General features: G+C 41.8%; 1 protein-coding gene across 1 annotated transcript in view; it reads left to right on the forward strand.

Moving 5' to 3' along the window:
* The first annotated feature begins 3577 nt into the window (after positions 1-3577).
* Positions 3578-21060, forward strand: part of LOC136179332 (NACHT, LRR and PYD domains-containing protein 12-like) — a 21952-nt gene continuing 4469 nt past the window's right edge. The window contains exons 1-4 of the mRNA XM_065955507.1: positions 3578-5417; positions 10428-10601; positions 19057-19230; positions 20095-20268. Coding sequence (XP_065811579.1) covers positions 4444-5417; positions 10428-10601; positions 19057-19230; positions 20095-20268 — 1496 coding nt within the window. The 5' untranslated portion in view covers positions 3578-4443. The remainder of the gene's footprint in view (positions 5418-10427; positions 10602-19056; positions 19231-20094; positions 20269-21060) is intronic.

The following is a 21060-nucleotide window of genomic DNA, read 5'->3' on the forward strand; positions in this document are numbered from 1 at the left end:
CATTGTCCATTTAGTACGTTTGACTTAATGAATATTCAATATGGGGCGTTTCTGCCCGAGAAAGGAGAAAATGCAAACAAGTTAAGTTAGTACACGCATTGTGATTTACCAAGCCTGACAAAAACTGAGGTGATTGTGACGGTGTCTGAATTTAACACCTTTGAAAAGAAGGTGCTAACCCAGGAGACCAGTGTTACACACAACAGACTGCTGTTATTGAAGTTAGGAGGAGACATAGGCACAACAAAAGAAGACATACAGATCATGTTATTCCCCACACATGTTAATAAGTTTGGAATGACAGCAGGAAACACCATGATTAAACTATATTGTTGCCTATTTAAACAAAACTGAACATTCACAGCCTCTGCATTCTAAAGAATCTCAACACTGACGTTTATTTCTTCCTATTTCCCTCTTCTCACCAACATTTTATTTTAAACTTGGGATTTCCTTTTTCTCGGGTTGTGCGTCTCTCCCCCAGCTCGTGTCCTCTGGTGCGCTCCTCTCCATAGTGTGCTCGTCTCCTCCCTCTAAAGCCCGCTGCTGCTACGCTTGACTGGGGGGACCTCACCACTGCTTGTACCCCCGTCTTAGATAACTCTTAGGAAGAGCGTTTATGTCCGATCAGACACAGCGCTGGCCAGCTGTCTGGTGCTCAACAATGTGCCGAGTGTCACGCCTGAGCGCCACAGAGGACACAGCTCACACCTCCTGCACAATGTATGACAATTCATCTTCAAAAGATAAAGAAAACAGAGGCCCTGTTTAATGCAGAGGTTTTCTTATGAGCCAAATTTTCTTTTTGTAATATTCAGTTTTATCTGCTATAACTCAAAAATACTGGACGTTCATTTGCCTCTTCCACTGATACCTATTTTGCGCTTGCCGTCATTCTGCTTTCCGTCCAAACTCTCCATGACGTAAACCAGTAGAACACACAAAAACCCAACTTAAATAGTACCGCCTCCACAAGGTTTGCACCTGCTGTCATTCACGCAAACTTTCTTAGTCGATCACCCGAAAAACACACACTCACCAAACGTGCAATTTTGTGGAGTGAACACACAGTTTAGTACTCTTTACTTGGGACTTTAGTAAATCAGGCCCTCAGTGTATTAAGAGCTGATTGCACGCTGTTCTGGGAAAGACAGCGACACAGACCAGTCTGGCTGCGCTACTTTTTCTAAACTTTTCCCTCAAGAGGTCATAATAATGAATTTACAGAAAACTGTAGGATATTGTTCCATAAATAAACCTTGTTGAACGCTCTTTTGATTGAAAGAGTCCTTTATTAAAGTTAAAGAGAAACAAGTGGAGTCGGGCAGAGAGCTCACAAGCTAGGAGTCTCTGCTTCACAACTTTCCCTGCAGGCTGAGAGCTCGACTACCGTACTGTAGCTGGTAGGAGAGCAGACTCCACAAAGAGAAAACAGACTAAAAGGGTGACAGAGCTGAACAGTAACTGCAGGTTTTGGACTTGAACACAATAAAAACTGTCACGCAGGAAGACAGTGTAAACTTTATTTTCTCTCTGAGAGACCTTCAAAAACACAACGCGTCTTATACCAGAGCAACTTATATTTCAGATTTTACGGTACTTCTTTTTTTAACTCATGACGCAGCTCCTGCACATGCTCAGTGTGCAGGTCGTGACACAGCTCCTGCACATGCTCAGTGTGCAGGTCATGACACAGCTCCTGCACATGCTCAGTGTGCAGGTCGTGACACAGCTCCTGCACATGCTCAGTGTGCAGCTCTCCATAAAGCTGATTAATAACTTTTCAAAAGTCTCAGGTCTCAACCTAAATATTAAACACTTTGAACTTATGGCTGTTAAAGATTGTAATGTTCCCCATATTTGTAATAATCCAGTGAATCAGCAGGTCACATACCTGGGAGTAGTTATCACCAAGGAGCAAAATATAAGGTGCACCTTAAATTTGAATCCCATCGTTGATAAAACTCTTGTTTACAAAGAGATTTATCTCTGAGACGAAGGACCTTTCTCTCAAAAGCTGAGGGCATTTCCAGACTCACTAATCCGGCTCTATCTTTGGATGTTGACTAAAATGTAACCAAAAGATTTGATTATACGTTGTTTAACTTTCTGTGGAAAAACAAAATACATTATGTTAAAAAGAACGTGACAATAAACACGAGTCAATGTGGGGGCTTGAACTTTTTAGACTTCACAGCTCTTAACATTCAAAGTGAACAGGCTGAGACATTTTAAATAACCAAACATCTCTATGGAATATGATTCCTAATGATGTGGATTTCCTTGTTGTTGGTATGTTTGATGAAGAAATTTGCCGTTGAGTCTGACTTGCTTTCAAAGAGTATAATTTTATTTAAGCAAGAAACAGAGTCACTGGTCACGTCTGACCAGGAGGATCAAGAAGCTAAATAATGATCTCCCCGAACATACAGAGACAATCGCCTATATGCATCTAAACGTCTGCTTTTCATCATGGGTCAAAAAAAACATCATGTAACACATCCATATTTGGTAATACTCCTACACAACACCTCAATGTAAACATTCAACTTGAGGGGACTCCTAAATCTCCTTCAGATACAAATCTCTCCAGATGTACACGTTATAAACTTAAAGGAGCAGTATATTATCTCTGTCCTAGTTACGTCAGAAACTTCACTAATTATGTTTTTTCTAAAGTTGGTGGCCTGGAATTTTATTACTGTGCAACTATAATATCAGTAAAATCCCGATCAAACTATCCAACTTCCATAAACAGATACTCTTGACTTGGTCTCTCATCTTGAAACATAACTTCTCTCCACACAGATATTACATCTGGAACAATAAGGACATTCTCTACAAAAATGAATCCCTGTTTTTTGAAAACTGGTTGAAAATAACATCACACTTGTAGGTCAGTTATTGGACTCAGGTGGTAGACTCTATGGTTACACAGACAGACTTCTGCACATGCTCACTGCGGAGGACATGGCACACCTTTTTAAAATGTTTTGTGTCTTTATTTGATTCAGTCCACCACTGGTTTCTAAATGTCAGTGTCAGTTTTCACGGCTTTATGATTTCCCTTATCTCCACAGAATAACAAAGGGGTCTGTTTCTGTGGAGGAGCAGCTGTCCAGCTGTGCTTTGTGTCAGTGTGTCCCAAGAGATCCAGTTTCTACCAGCTGTGGACACTGGTTCTGTAGACAGTGTCTCACCTCATACTGGGACCAGTCTACTTCATCAGGAGAGTCCTCCTGTCCCCAGTGTGGAAAGCGATCTAAAATAAGAGGAGGACTGCAGATATCCAGTAAGTCCAGCACTGTAATAAGTAAGACTGAAGTCATTGTGTCTAAAAACAAGACAGAGCAGTTAGTATTTTCATTGATATATAGTTAAATGAAACATTTACATTTTATCTGATTCTTGCTGTCAGTTTATATTCAGTATATTTTATTTCTCTTGTAGCAGCACACATTTATTACAGGGATGTTTTTGTGTCATGCAGTTTGCTTAATGTGTAATAATGAAAATTGTTTATTTGATCATTTTATAAATCCAGTCTCAGGATATGTTTCTTCTCTTTCAGCAGATAGAGGTCTGCAGGAGGTTACAGATGAACTTAAGATCAGTCTGAGGAAGAGATGTGAACATGTGACTGAAGGAAGTGATGAAACAGGAAGTAGAACCCTCCTCAACAGGATCTACACTGAGCTCTACATCACAGAGGGACAGAGTGAAGAGGTGAACACCCAACATGAGGTGAGACAGCTTGAGACAGACTCTAAAAAGAAGACCCTCCATGAGACTCCAATCAAGTGTCAGGACATCTTTAAAGCCTTACCCGACCAACAGAACCAAAAGACAGAAGCTCAACCCGACCAACAGAAACCCATCAGAGTGGTTCTGACAAACGGCGTCGCTGGTGTTGGAAAAACCTTCTCAGTGCAGAAGTTCACTCTGGACTGGGCAGACGGCTCAGAGAACCAAGACGTCAGTCTGGTGATCCTGCTTTCATTCAGGGAGCTGAACTTGATCAGAGATGAGGAGTACAGTCTTCTTGAGCTGCTCCATGTTTTCCATCCAACATTACAGAAGGTCACAGCAGAGACGCTCGCTGTCTGTAAACTGTTGTTCATCTTTGACGGCCTGGATGAAAGCAGACCGTCGTTGGACTTCAAAAACAGTGAGGTTGTGTCTGATGTCACAAAGAAATCACCATTAAACACACTGTTGACAAACCTCATCAAGGGGAATCTGCTCCCCTCAGCTCTCATCTGGATAACTTCTCGACCTGCAGCAGCCAATCAGATCCCTCCTGCATGTGTTGACAGGCTAACAGAAGTACGAGGCTTCACTGACGCCCAGAAGGAGGAGTACTTCAGGAGGAGGTTCAGTGATGATGAAGATCTGTCCAGCAGAATCATCTCACACATCAAGACATCCAGGAGCCTCCACATCATGTGTCTGATCCCGGTCTTCTGCTGGATCACTGCCACAGTTCTGGAGCACATGATGAGCACAGAGCAGAGAGGAGAGCTGCCCAAGACCCTGACTGACATGTACTCACACTTCCTGCTGGTTCAGACAAAGAGGAAGAAGAACAAGTATGATGAGGGACGTGAGACAAGTCCACATGAGCTGATGGAGGCTGACAGGGAAGTTCTTCTGAAGCTGGGGAGGCTGGCGTTTGAACATCTGGAGAAAGGAAACATCATGTTCTATAAAGAAGACCTGGAGCGTTGTGGTCTGGATGTCACAAAGGCCTCGGTGTACTCAGGAGTTTGTACAGAGATCTTCAAAACAGAGTGTGTGATCCTCCAGAAAACAGTCTACTGCTTTGTTCATCTGAGCGTTCAGGAGTTCCTGGCTGCAGTCTACATGTTCCACTGTTTGACAAACAGGAAGAGAGGTGGAGTGAAGGCTTTCCTGAAAAACATAATTTTTCAAACTCCTGAAAGTGATGACTCATCCCTGGATGTCTTCCTGAGGAGTGCCATGGAGAAATCCCTGAAAAGTAAAAATGGTCACCTGGACCTGTTTGTTCGCTTCCTTCATGGCCTCTCTCTGGAGTCCAACCAGAGACTCTTAGGAGTCCTGCTGGGTCGGAGAGACAACAGTCCAGAAATGATCCAGAGAGTCATCAACAACCTGAAGGAGATGAACAGTAAAGATATCTCTCCTGACAGAAGCATCAACATCTTCCACTGTCTGACAGAGATGAACGACCTCTCAGTCCATCAGGAGATCCAAGAGTTCCTGAAGTCAGGGAACAGATCAGTGGAGAAACTCTCTGAGATCCACTGCTCTGCTCTGGCCTACATGCTGCAGATGTCAGAGGAGGTTCTGGATGAGCTGAACCTGAAGAAGTACAAGACATCAGACCAGGGACGACTGAGACTGATTCCAGCTGTGAGGAACTGCAGGAAGGCAGAGTAAGTCCAGATGTGATTAAATATGAGTCAAAATAAGTTTAGTTCTTCAAATATATACTATACAATATCTAGGTTTTTGAAAACAGTGTTTATCTGAAATATTAACAAACAAAGAGAGAGAGAGAGAGAAAGAGAGAGAGGGAGAGAAAGAGAGAGAGAGAGGGAGAGACAGCGAGAGAAAGAGAGAGAGAGACAGAGAGAGAGAGAGAGAGAAAGAGAGAAAGAGAGAGGGAGAGAGAGAGAGAGAGAGAGAGAGAGAGAGAGGTATCAGTTCTCCTGGTAGTCTAAGTCTATAGCAGCAGAACTAGGATCTGGTCCACACCAGCGTCAGCCCTAACTATAAGATTTATCAAAAAGGAAAGTTTGAAGTCTATAATTTATTCAAACTTATTTTATTGTTTTCTTAACAACAACGCAGTGACAATCAGAGACAGAGACAAACGTTCACACACACACACACACACACACACACACACACACACACACACACACACACACACACACACACATACACACACACACACACACAGCTGAAACAGTTATAATCATTACAGTTGGTTTTAAAACCTGTACAGTGTGATATTACCTCACACCACGCTATTGAGCCACCTTGGATCACCGCGGCAGTCCTAATTACAACCCCATTAACCAAAGACTGGGATAATGTTGAATGCTGATTTAAAGGTTAACTCCTGCACACGGTCTATTAAGTAAATCAAGAATATTTCTCTTTGTCTTGATTTAAACCGCTCGGACATTTTTGTTTTCCTCCTTCATGGACTCGAGCCAACGTCACAAGATTAAAGTCTGACGAGTTGTGTTAGCGTGCGTGGAAAGGGACATTTGATTAGTTTTTCTGTCCTCACTTTATGCTGATGTAAAGGGTTAAAAAAACGTGTATATAATTCATTAAAATGTGTATCGTCTAAAGCTAAAAACAAAGGTTATCAAAAAGTTAAAAATGGATGACAAGATTTGAAAACTGTGTTAAAAGTCATTGGGACAGTCAGAACAAATGTATTGAGTTAAAAATAGACCCCAACATATCTTTTTATGTGTCTAAAATATCTGTTTAGAGCCGAATTCCAGTGCACTGAACTTGTTACTATTGCAATCCTCAATCAGGTCACTAGAGGGCGCATAGCGCTTGTGAGGAGCATAATACCCCAAAGAGAGGCAAGTTCTGCAGAATAAATCCTGCAGCCGAGCTGAACACAGCTAAACTGTGTTGCTTCTTTGTATTTACATCCAGAAACTTCTTCTCTGGCACCACTAGGCCAGGTCGGGGGAGCAACACTGACAGTAGAAGAACTTAAAGTAACACCATTAACCAGATGAGATGAGATGAGATGAGATTCAACTTTATTGTCATTACACATATACAAGTATAGAGTAACGAAATGAGGTTTGGCATCTCACCAGAAGTGCAAATAAGCAGAAAGTGCAAGAGTCTGTGCTATGTACAGTAATTGAGTGCAAGAGTCTGTGCTATGTACAGTAGTTCTGTGCTATGTACAGTAATTGCAAAATTTACAGATGTAGACAAAAAAAGTGAATTATGAGGTATATCTGGATGGCTGGATTAATGGGATGCAATAAATATAAATAAATGCTATAAATAAGTAATGCTACAAAATAAGTGTGTTTTTAGGATTATAATATACAGATTAAGATGCAGTGAGCATGCTATACTAATAATATACAGATTAAGATGCAGTGAGCATGCTATACTAATAATATACAGATTAAGATGCAGTGAGCATGCTATACTAATAATATACAGATTAAGATGCAGTGAGCATGCTATACTAATAATATACAGATTAAGATGCAGTGAGCATGCTATACTAATAATATACAGATTAAGATGCAGTGAGCATGTTATACAAGTTTACAGATAATTTAAAGAATATGAACATACTATAATACAATAATACAGATGGATGAGAGATGTGTGTGTGTGACCAGGAGGAGTGGTGGGGGGATGATGGGTGTGAGGTGATATGGAGGGGAAAGGGGGGTCAGCAGGGTGCGGAGAGAGAGAGGGAGAGAGAGAGAGAGAGACAGAGTTCAGAGTTCGGGGGGTAGAGTTCAGTAGAGAAACAGCTCTGGGGAAAAAGCTGTTCCTCAGTCTGCTGGTTCTGGTCCGGAGGCTTCTGAAGCGCCTGCCGGAGGGCAGGAGGGTAAACAGTCTGTGGGCAGGGTGGGAGGAGTCTTTAAGGATGCCATGAGCTCGCCGCAGACAGCGTGTTCTTTGGACATCCTCAATGGCAGGAAGTGGACACCTTGTGATGCGCTGGGCGGTTTTTACCACCCGCTGTAGCGCCTTACGGTCTGCGACAGAGCAGTTTCCGTACCAGACTGAGACACTGCTGGTCAGGATGCTCTCGATCACACAGCGGTAGAAGTTCATCAGTACAGCTGAAGACAGGTGGTGTCTCTTCAGTGTCCTCAGGAAAAAGAGGCGTTGATTAACCAGACTGGAGGTGTTAGTGGACCAGGAGAGGTCCTCTGTGATGTGGGTTCCCAGGAACTTGAAGCTGGAGACACGTTCAACAGCCATCCCGTTGATGTGAATGGGGTTGTGCGTGCTTCCTCTTTCTCTCCTGAAGTCCACGATGATCTCCTTCGTCTTGCTGTTGTTGAGGAGCAGGTTATTGTCAGCACAGCAGGCGGCCAGATGCTGTACCTCCTCCCTGTAGGCCGTGTCATCGTTGTTGCTGATGAGGCCAATCACCGCTGTATCGTCCGCAAACTTGATGATGGTGTTGGATCCATGTACAGGTCTGCAGTCGTGGGTGAAGGGGGAGTAGAGGAATGGGCTCAGCACACAGCCCTGTGGTACGCCTGTGTTGAGTGTGATGGTGGTGGAGCAGGTGTGTCCTGACCTAACATACTGGGGTCTGTTGGTCAGAAAGTCCATTATCCAGTGACGGAGGGAGGAGTTGAAGCCCAGGTCTCCGAGTTTAGTGTTTAACTTGGAGGGGATGACAGAGTTGAATGCTGAGCTAAAATCAACAAACAGCATTCGTGCGTATGTGTTGTTATTGTCCAGATGAGTGAGCACAGAGTGCAGCGCAGTGAAGACTGCATCCTCTGTACTCCTATTGCTGCGGTAGGCAAACTGGAATGGGTCCAGTGTGGGTGGGAGGCAGTTTTTCAGGTGTGCTAGGACCAGTCGCTCAAAGCACTTCATTATGATGGGTGTGAGTGCCACAGGGCGGTAGTCGTTCAGGCCTGTCGGGCTGGAGTGTTTCGGCACTGGGACAATGGACTGTTTAGTAAAAGTGACATGATTAAAGTGACATGATTACTGAAGTTACCAACAGTAATACCTTACATCACGTTACAGACAGAAGGTGGCCGGGTGGAGAAAAAAGTAAACCGGACAAAATAATACATTTAGTTTTTGTTTTACACACATTTGTTCCAGTACATTTAATTGTGTTAGTAAGGTATTATGTTCCGCAGAAAATTAAAAGTATTATGCTCACCTTTATTTTTTTTAAAGGAAGTCGTGTCAGCAGACTGGGGACTCAATTTATGTTGTTTGTTGTCACCCCCCCCCTCCCCCTCGTCTCTTAACTGCCCCTTTATTATAAATTTACAAACTCAAAACAAGAATTCATCTGAGAACAATTCATTTGCTATAAGCTTCAAAAATAAGATTTCTTTCTCTAGTTAGCTTTGACAAAGTTGAGCATGTAACGGGGGGTTAGGGGTTAATAAAAGTAACGTAACAGAGTGATTTGTGTAGTGTATCATTAGAGCGCTAGAAGCGCTGTTGTGAAGTGCGACTTTGCACTGTGATCCTCCTCAGCCACCGTACCTGATAGAGTGCATTGTTGTTACGTGCAGTGTGTGAGTTCAGAATAAAGCTACACAGTGACAAGTTAACACAGCCTGATTCTTAAGCCACAGTTCTTTACAATTTGTGACAACAAACAACATAAATTGAGTCCCCGGTCTGCTGTTTGTTCTGCTCTGACTCTATGAGCAGATTGCAGCTAAATGAGTTAGCCTACATGGCTACAATGAAAACTCGCTCCAGCCTCAAAATAGTAAAGTTAAAGATCTAAAATAAACTTTTTTCTCTGTTAAAAAGCGAGACAAAGAGCATGTCAGTATTTTCTTTAAATGTTGAAACATTTCCTGTCATTAATAGCCTATTACTTGAATACTATAAGCCTTGATTTGATATTATGTATGATGTAATGATGTATACTCAGGGTCTGAAATGAACAACCGGCAAACGCGTAGATTTTCTTTTTGACGAGTACACTTCAGAGGGCTATCCGCCACAGGGCGGGTAAATGTTTTACCCATCATTCATGTATAACTATGCTATACTTTATTTAAAACTAGGCTACAAGTATGAAGCACATTTGATGTAGCTGCAGCTACTTTTCCCTGCTCCTCTCTCTGCTGTCTTCATGACGGAGCATCGCTAAGACACACACACACACACACACACACACACACACACACACACACACACACACACACACACACACAGTTTTACTTTTAGTGCAACAGAACACAGTGGATCCTTGATCCATACGGCCGTGTGTTGGGAACAAACGTGATCTGGTCACTTTTTCCGTTCACTGTCACCGTGTCTGCAGCTAACTTAACGATAGCGACGTCATCTCACAGCCTGCTGTAGTCTGTGAACATCTCAACACAGACTCTGTTAAACTGTGCTGCGTTATACACACTGATCATATAGTTCACACTAAATGCACGCTCCACTTCTCAATTACATCACAGGGACCAGGAGCAGTCAGACACACACACACACACACACACACACACACACACACACACACACACACACACACACACACACACACACACACACACACACACACACGTTTACAAGTGATAGAAATGTTTGTTAACTAAAGTGAGTTCAGATCAGCTGAACCTCTGATGTGATTGAACACAATTTGTCAAAATATTAAGACATTCCTTTAAATAACATATTATGTACCATTAATGTCATGACAGGTTGTTTAACTGTGGACTGTCAGAGACTCACTGTGAAGTCGTGGCCTCAGCTCTGAAGTCCAACCCCTCCCATCTGAGAGAGCTGAACCTGAGTCACAACGAGCTGCAGGATTCAGGAGTGAAGCTGCTGTGTTCTGGACTGCAGAGTCCAAACTGTAGACTGGAGACTCTGAGGTAAGACAACAGGTTTAATTTCTCTGTTCAGATTCATATGATGTGAAACTAAACTGTAGACTTCAGGCTGATAATCAAATGATCCACACTGAGCATCTTAATGCTGAAGTCCATTTTCTTCTTCTGTGGTTTTATCCACAGAGTGGTAGCAATTTAAAGCCTTACATTTTAAACCTAAATATATAAAAACATAACTTGTTGTATATTTCACTCTTTACCACCTGAACAGCTGATTTTTAGATAAATTATGAATAATTAAACAAAGAAAAACAATCATTCCAATTTCAACCATCAGACGTAAAAATAAAGTCAAACACTTGTTTTGTCTGAGATGTTTGTGACACTGTGAGATTCTGAAACTGTCAAAGGAAAGTTTAAATTGAAGACTCTTTGATTGAATGTCTTCTCTATAACTAGAATAAATATTACAGATTTTTACTTAGTTCACTTTTCGTTGCAGACGATCGTCTTTTTTGGGGGGGTTAGGGTTAGGGCTAACTCTTATCTTAGGGCAGGGATGTCAAACATACGGCCCGACAGCAGGTTTCATCTGGCCCGTGAGACGTTTTGGGAAGAAGGAGGAAATGTATTGAAAAATATATATATTTTTTTTATAAATTACATTGTAATACTTATTTTCCCTGAATTGTATTAAAACCTATAATGAGCAACGTAAAGGTTGATATCATGATACTAAAATTAATCAAACGGGGCACTTTGAACGATTTTCTCAGCAGGGAGTATCATGAAAAAGACGAGTGGCCGAGCTCCTGCATTACGCTGGTAATACATCACATCAGAAAAGAGAGGTGACACAGAATGCAGGTTTTAAGAGAGATCGAAGGAGCGATATTTCTTTAGTTTTATTTGCTCACAAGTTGCCAGAATTTTATCAAAGCTACGTGACTTAACGACAGGAGGCGCTGCACTGCGTGCATCATGACAGTCTTCAGTTCTTCACACTTCTTACCAGTTTCTCCTGTCTTGACTGATGGAAAACAAAAGTTTTACTAATGATAACAAAGCTTCCTATGGAGTGAGCCACAAAGAGCAGCTCGTGCAAATAAAAAACAATCCTCTCTGTCCTGCGTAACGGCCCAGACCGTCTCCTCACATCCAGTGTAGTTTGTGGACACCGGCGTTGAGCCTGATGATAGACTTATTTTACCTCTGGTTATTGTAAAAACAGTAAATTAAAATGAATATTAACTGATTTTATTTACAGATGGTTCATTTTTAGGTCACCCAGAGGTGAACTTGTTGATCACCTAAAAGTTTCAGTGTGACATCACTTCTAAATGCAGTAGCCTGCTGTTGTGCCTTTATCACCAGCTTTAATCAGACTGTAAAAATATAACTATTACTGAACATTTCATTCTTATCTGAAAACAATATCACACACAGGCTGTCTGATCATACAGCGGTCCGCTGGTTTAACTGTGGAGCAGCGCTAAAATGCTTCCTAGAAATTGTGCACGGAGATGGCACAGATTCATGGTGCATAAAAAGTCAGTGACAGAGTTAGATCATGATATTGCGGACACGTAGAAGAACAGACTGCCAGACTCATATCAAAAGTGGTTTAACTGAGTTTACTTAGTTAAAGAAGTTGAACTCCACACGGAGCTGATCAGACTGCAGTGATCAACGCTGAAGGAGAAATTCAAGTCTGTTGGTTTGGAAACATTTGATGCCTGACAGTGAAATACCTGAAGATGACTGTTTACATCAAAGACACTCTGTGTGTTTGTGACAACATATTCATGTGAGCAGGTTTAATCTGTGATGAACCTTAACGAGTGACAACTGTGCTGTGGCCTGACACACACACATCTAAAGTCTCTCTCTCGCTCTCCCTCTCTCTCTCTCACTCTCTTTTTCTCTCTCTCTCTCTCTCTTTCTCTTTCTCTCCCTCTCTCTTCCTCACTCTCTCTCCCTCTCTCTCTCTCTCTCTCTCTCTCTCTCTCTCTCTCTCTCTCTCTCTTGCGCATACGTGAGTGTTTGCTGAGCGGTAGGAGAGTGTGTTGGAGTGGATGAGGTTTCGTCTTTTTTTCCATTAAGGTTTGAGAAACTGTTTCTTGTCACTGGTGATAGTTTACACACTGTTCACACGTCTTTCTAATCACTATCGGGGTTCACGGGGGGTGATCGGTGTGCTGCACGGCAGCAGCCGGTAGCCTACCTGGCTGTGTGTCATGGCAGGTAGCAGGCCCAGTGCCAATGCTTCTGGGGGTTTCACAAACCTCTCCCGTCGGCACGGAATTAAAGTACCGGTCGGCGTGGAGCACTCAGTGGAGGATTGTAGTCTGGCAGTTGGGGAGGTCGTCGGGTATGATAGTTTAAGGGCTGCGTCCAGGATGAACAGCGCAGTTGGGATTTTTTTGGACTCATTTGAAAAAGTAAACTTTGTTGTTGAGCGAGGAATTGTTGTTAAAAACACGCATGTCACCGTTTTTCCTCTCACTAATCCAGCGAAAAAAATCATACTGTCTAACTTGCCACCATTTATCAGTGATGAGGTGTTGGAAAGGGAGCTTTCACGTCATGGACAGATTGTGTCGGCAATGAAAATGCTCCCATCAGGATGTAAATCCAGCAGACTGAAACATGTTGTGTCTTTCAGGAGACAACTCTACATGATCCTGAAGAATGATAGTGATGCGCTGAATGTGGTCATGAAATTTAAAGTTGAAGGGTTTGATTACACAATTTTCGCATCAACACAATCTATGAAATGTTTTGGCTGTGGGCAGGAAGGGCACCTGGTGCGGAATTGTCCAGAAAAGGCTCGTGAGCCAGAGGCAGAGGCTGCTCCGAGCACGGAGGATGAAGGGGTGCAGAGGGTGGGGAGTCAGGAGGACAGTGAAGGGGTGCAGAGGGGGGGGGTCAGGAGGACAGTGAAGGGGTGCAGAGGGGGGGGGGGTCAGGAGAACAGTGAAGGGGTGCAGAGGGAGACACCAGCTGAGGGGTCTGAAACACAACCGGATGGAGAGTGTGCAACCGCCTCTGCTGAAGCGTTTGAGAATCAGAGTCAGACTAGTGTAGAAGGAGAGGAGCTGGAACAAAGCAACATTGATGAGGTGATACATGATGTTGGGGAAAAAACAGTGGGAGGTGATGAAGATTTGTTTAAAGTGCCAAAATTAAAGAGGAAAGCACAATCTAAAGGAGCGACACCAAAGAAAATGCCTTTAATAAAGGAAAAGACAAGATTGCAAGAAAGTGATTCAGAAGACTTCCCTGACTCGGATAGTGAGCGAGAGTATTCTGATTCATCTATCCCTGATGGTCAGAAGAGCAATGGTTATGATCTTGAGCAAATCCGTAGTTTCCTAGAAGTAACTAAAGGAAAGAGGGATGTTAATGTGGATGATTTTTTTCCAAATCGACCTTTGTTTGTTGCCGCTTCAAAGTGGTTGATGAGAAAGAAGGGTGATACTTGTCTTAAAACCACAGAGGTGTACCGCCTCAGAAAACTGGTGCAGAAGGTAAAGACACTAATTACTAATGAAGCAAAAAAGTAAAGGACAGGAAACAGTATGTTCTGCATATTTTTCCATTCTGTTCAGTGTGTGTTTCATTATGAGTAGTTTCAAAATTTCATCTTTAAATCTTAACGGAGCAAGAGATGTTAAAAAGAGAACTATGTATTATGAACTTTTAAAAACTAAGTGCATTGATATTGCTTTTGCTCAAGAAACTCAGTAATAATGATAATGAAGTTGAGTGGAAGAGAGAATGGGATGGAAATATCTTTTTGAGTCATAAGAGTAGTTTGAGTGCAGGCGTGGCAATTCTTTTCTCAAAGAACTTTCTGCCGGTGTCTGTAGACTCAGAGGAGGTCGTTCAGGGCAGGTTACTGAAAGTGACTGCCAGATATGAAAAATCCACGCTCACTTTGTTAAATGTGTACACTCCAGTAAATCCAACTGAAAGATGTCTTTTTCTTGACAAATTAGCCAGCACCCTTTCAGGATGTGCTTCAACTGATTTTTTGATATTAGGAGGAGACTTTAATTGCACTGTTGATGATTTGGACAGGAATCATATGGAACCTAATGCTCAGTCAAGGAACATTTTGAAACGTATTATTGAAACGTATGAACTGACGGATGTGTGGCGCTCCAAACATGGGAACAATAGACAGTATTCATGGGCACATGCTAGAGATAATTACATCTCTTTAGCCAGGTTAGACAGATTTTATTGCTTTGAACACCAATTACAAATATTCAAATCTTGTTTCTTGTGTCCAGTGGGTTTTTCAGATCACTGTTTGTTAATCGGAAATGTTTTTATAAATGGAGTCAAACCAAAAAGTGCATATTGGCATTTTAATACGGTTTTAACAAATGACGGTCACTTTAGAAAATGTTTCAATTTTTTGGGGAAAAAGTGGCAGTCTAGGAAATCTCAGTTTACATCTTTACAGCAATGGTGGGATATTGGTAAAATACAAATTCAGCAGTTTTGTAATCAGTACAATTTTAATGTCACAAGAGAGGTCACACAATCTATAAAACATCTAGAGACTGATATTGTGGAACTCCAGACTTTAAGTGGATCCACAGGAGATGGAGGCCACATTAAGGCACTCAAATCCAAAAAAGCTGCTTTGGCAGATCTGCTGGGGATAAGAGCACAGGGGACGTTAGTCCGATCACGTTTTCAAAATATCTCTGAAATGGATGCTCCATCCAAGTTCTTCAATCTAGAAAAGAAAAATGGTCAGAATCGACTCATCCACTGTATCAGATCTGCTGATGGAAGAGATCTCACTGACTCAGCTGAAATCAGGAAAAGAGCTGTGGACTTCTTCTCAAACCTCTACAACAGTGAGTACAGAGAGAACGTGCTGATGTCAGAGCAGTTTTTGTCTGACTTACCAAAGTTATCAGCAGGGGATAATGCAGAACTGTCACGCCCACTCACACTGCAAGAGCTGCAGGAGGCGTTGATGAGTATGGAAAACGGCAAAGCTCCAGGAATAGATGGTCTCCCTGTAGACTTTTACAAATGTTTTTGGTCTACTTTGGGAGACGATTTGTTAGAGGTCATAAATGACAGTGTGTCTGGAGGGAAACTACCTGTGAGCTGTCGAAGAGCGGTCCTCACTCTCCTGCCTAAAAAAGGTGACCTTTGTGAAATAAAGAACTGGAGGCCAGTAAGTCTGCTTTGTGCAGATTATAAAATCTTTTCCAATGTGTTGGCCAATAGATTAAGAAAAGTGATGGAGCAAGTAATACATGTTGATCAGTCATACTGCATCCCTGGCAGATCAATTAGGGACAATATATCCCTCATTAGAGATTATTTGGAAGTCTCTAGCTCGGTAGATGTTAAGTTTGGTCTGATTTCTCTTGACCAAGAGAAGGCATTTGATCGGGTGGAACATAAGTATTTGTGGAACACCTTTGAGGCTTTTGGTTTCTCCCCCAGTTTCATTGCCTTGATGAAATCTCTGTATTGTGACATTGAAAGTGTATTGAAGGTTAATGGTGGTTTAAGCGCTCCTTTTAATATCAATAGAGGGATTCGGCAGGGCTGTGCAGTGTCTGGCATGCTTTATTCTATAGCCATTGAACCCATGTTGTGTCAGATAAGAAAACAGTTAACAGGGTTTAAATTAAAGGAGAATCTTATACCCATGCATCTGTCAGCATATGCAGATGACATCATGGTTGCTGTAACAGATAATAGTGATGTCAAAAAGCTTATTCACATCACGGAGTGCTTTGGGGAAATTTCCTCCTCAAAAGTAAACTGGGGTAAAAGTACAGCCTTGTTAGTAGGAAAATGGCGAGGGAATGAACCAAGGTTACCTGATGGGTTTAAATGGGTGACGCATGGCATCAAGTATCTAGGTGTTTTTTTAGGATGTCAGTCTGAGGTTCAGAAAAACTGGGAGGGTGTGATTGAGAAAATGGAGGGCAAATTAAAGAAATGGCAGTGGCTTTTACCACGAATGTCCTATAGGGGGCGCACACTTATTATTAACAATCTAGTGGCCTCCACCCTGTGGCATCGCCTGTCAGTGTTAGAACCTCCAGCAAACCTGTTAATGAAACTCCAGAGTATCATTGTAAACTTCTTTTGGGATAGATTACACTGGGTACAACAGAGTGTTTTATTTTTGCCTAAAGAGGAAGGAGGACAGGGATTGGTTCATCTGGCAAGTAGGAAGGCAGCTTTTAGACTGCAGGTCCTACAAAGCTTTCTTTATGGACCTCTAAATTTACCCTGGAGACACGTGGCTGAGTTTATCTTTGGTCTTGTTGGTCATTTAGGATTTGGAAGAAACATGTTTCTTATGAACTGTGCAGAGTTGAATCTGAGTTGTTTGCCATCATTTTATGTGAGTGTTATTAAAATGTGGGGGCTGTTGGAAACTGGGCGTCTGGGTTCAAACACATCCTTGCATTGGCTGTTGAAGGAACCTATACTGAAGGGCTCTCGGTTGGGCACTTCATTGGAAGAGGCGCTGATGACATCTGGAACTCTGACAAATAAAGGAATAACTACAGTCCAACATCTCTTAGAACTGGCTGGAGCTAATTTGGATAATGCTGTAACCGTGGCGAGGAGACTGAAGGTCAGATCGATTCGAGTGGTCGGGCTGATGCTGGAGAAATTCAGAAAGGCGCTGTCAGAAGAGGACAGAGTTCTCCTACAGAAATGGTTTAACGGACAACTGAAACCTGAGGATTGTGACTGTTTTCCCAGGATGTGTGTGAGGTCAAAGTCTGAAGGACTGGGCCCTCTGGAAGAGAGCAGTAAGGTTTGGATGCCTTTGGACTCTGTGAATGGGAAAACACTTTATCAGGGATGTGTCAAGGGGTTAAATAAAGAGAAACTTAAAGATAGAGCAGACACACCATGGAGAAAGTATTTCAAAGTAAAATCTGAGGTCAAACCTGCATGGAGCATGCTCTACAAACCACCGTTAACAAAAAGTACTGCTGATTTACAATGGCGTCTTTTACATGGAATTGTGGCTGTTAATGCTTTTGTTTCTGTGTTGAATCCTGCTGTCTCAGATAATTGCCCCTTTTGCTCCGAACGAGAGACAATTTTTCATTGTTTTTTACAGTGTTCTAGATTGAGATCTCTTTTTGGGATACTGAATACTCTCGTAATGTCCTATGGAGAACATTTTACTGACCTCATGTTCATTTTTGGTTTCTCTTACAGTAAAAAAAAGAAGAAAAAAGGTCGGCTGCTGAATTTCCTTTTTGGTCAAGCAAAGTTGGCAGTTTATCTCAGTAGAAAAGAAAGAATGGAAAGAGGACAGAGATGTGATTGTGTTGTGGTGTTTCGGAACCTTGTTAAATCTCGAATATTGTTGGAACACAAGTATTATTTTAAAATGGAAGAGCTGGATGTTTTTGAAAAAATATGGGACGATGATGGTGTACTCTTTTCTTTGAAAGACTCTGAAATCATATTTGCAGATGTTTTAATATAAATCCATATTTTTGTGACATATTGTAGTTTGTGACAGTATCCCAACAATGGGAATGTAAATACATTTTTATCTGAATAAATGAAGTTTTAAAAACTCAACTCTCTCTCTCACTCTCTCTCTCTCTCTCTCTCTCTCTCTCTCTCTCTCTCTCTCTCTCTCTCTCTCTCTCTCTCTCTCTCTCTCTCTTTCTTTGGCAGCAATGTTTTGAATGAATGACAAAATAAGTAAGTAGGAAAAATACTCGGGCGTCCATAAATGTACCTGGGCGGCGCGCCCAAGTATCGTCTATGTGGGAAACACTGGAGGATTTTGGATTAGAAATTATTACTCGGAACACACACACTCACACAGAGACACACACACACACACACACACACTCACACAGAGACACACACACTCACACAGAGACAGAGACAGAGACAGAGACACACACACACAGAGACACACATATACACACACACACACACACACACACACACAGACACACACACTCACACAGAGACACACACTCACACACACTCACACACACACACACAGACACACACATGCACACACAGACACACACACAGACACACACACACACACACACACACACACACAGACACAGACACACACACACACACACACACACACACACACACACTCACACTCACAAACACACTCACACACACAGACACACACACACACACACACACACACACACACACACACACACACACACTCTCCCAGGTGTGTAAAGCTCAGTAGAGTATTGGTTGTGTAATCTTGACTGAGGTCAGTAACATGTTGGTGTCTTTATTGACATGAACAGCTGTATGAATGTTTGGATGATGTCTGTAGAAAGCTGACATTTGAATGATCCACAATAACAGAATGACAAAGTCTCTCTACTTATTTTAGGGACACACTCACTTATTGGACCTAGTTATGTTGTTATGTTATCATCTGATTGATCATTCTCTTTATTCACATCTTTTATTCTTTATTCAGATTGTGGAGCTGCAGTTTGTCAGAGATCAGCTGTTCTTCTCTGGCCTCAGCTCTGAAGTCCAACCCCTCCCATCTGAGAGAGCTGTACCTGAGTGACAACAATCTGCAGGATTCAGGAGTGAAGCTGCTGAGTGAGGGACTGCAGAGTCCAAACTGTAGACTGGAGACTCTGAGGTCAGTTCTCTTCTTCTCTGTTTGTGTTTTACATCTCATGTGTTTGATTATCAGCTGAAACATTTTCATGTTCACATGTTTCTGACGTCCATGAAGTTTTAGATTGAATGCTGTTCATGTTTATTTTCTTGTTTGAATCTGCATCATAAAAAAATCTGATTTTTACTGAAATAGTTTAAATGGAGTTCTATAAGTTTTTAAAGTTTCTGATTTTATTAAATGTTCAAAACTGAAGAGACACACACACACACACAAACAGAGACACACACACACACACACACACACACACACACACACAGACAGACACAAACACAGAGACACACGTATACACGGACACACACAGAGACACACACACACACACAGACAGACACACACACAGAGACACACACACACACACGGACACACACAGAGACACACACACACACACACACACACACACACACATATAGACACACACACACACACACAGACACACACACACACACAGAGACACACATATACACACACAAACAGAGACACACACACACACACACACACACACACAGAGAGACACACACACACAGAGACACACACACACAGACACACACACACACACTCTCCCAGGTGTGTAAAGCTCAGTAGAGTATTGGTTGTGTAATCTTGACTGAGGTCAGTAACATGTTGGTGTCTTTATTGACATGAACAGCTGTATGAATGTTTGGATGATGTCTGTAGAAAGCTGACATTTGAATGATCCACAATAACAGAATGACAAAGTCTCTCTACTTATTTTAGGGACACACTCACTTATTGGACCTAGTTATGTTGTTATGTTATCATCTGATTGATCATTCTCTTTATTCACATCTTTTATTCTTTATTCAGATTGAGGAGCTGCAGTTTGTCAGAGATCAGCTGTTCTTCTCTGGCCTCAGCTCTGAAGTCCAACCCCTCCCATCTGAGAGATCTGAACCTGAGTGACAACAAGCTGCAGGATTCAGGAGTGAAGCTGCTGAGTGAGGGACTGCAGAGTCCAAACTGTAGACTGGAGACTCTGAGGTCAGTTCTCTTCTTCTCTGTTTGTGTTTTACATCTCATGTGTTTGATTATCAGCTGAAACATTTTCATGTTCACATGTTTCTGACGTCCATGAAGTTTTAGATTGAATGCTGTTCATGTTTATTTTCTTGTTTGAATCTGCGTCATAAAAAAATCTGATTTTTACTGAAAGAGTTTTGTTGGGGTTGTATCAAGTCAACTTTGGTTATATTCTTTAATAATTATACTTAATTATTAATAATATAAATAAAATATCATTAAACTATGTTTAATCTCGTTTTGGGGCACCAACCTGTAATCAGGTAAATATAACCAAAATATCACTCAAATCAGTCTCAAATTAGTTATTTAATTACTAATATTATTAATAATGAATAACTATATTTAATAAATTGAAGGCGTGAAATCCGTACACAAAGCCTTCTCACCCAGCTTATATCACAATGTAAATACACCAGTAACCACAAACAACTGCTCTCTTAAATTATAACAGAATTTATTTAAACAAAGCAACATCAACCCAAAATCAATGAACTTAATTAAACAAATAACTCTTATAAACTAATCTAGGCAACAAACATTATCAAGCAAAGGCTTGTGGATGAGGTGTAAATGTGTGTGTGTACAGATGAGTGTGTATGTAGATGTGTGTGAGAGAGAGAGAGAGAGAGAGAGAGAGAGAGAGAACAAGATGGTGGAGAGAGACAATGCCCCATGTGGCTTCGTCACATGGTGACAAAAATGGTGGACAACAAAGGAAGCCGTGTGGCTACTTTTTGAAATAGTTTGAGC

This window comes from Labrus bergylta, chromosome 5 (assembly GCF_963930695.1).
Source record: "Labrus bergylta chromosome 5, fLabBer1.1, whole genome shotgun sequence".
NCBI classification, from domain to species: Eukaryota; Metazoa; Chordata; class Actinopteri; order Labriformes; family Labridae; genus Labrus; species Labrus bergylta.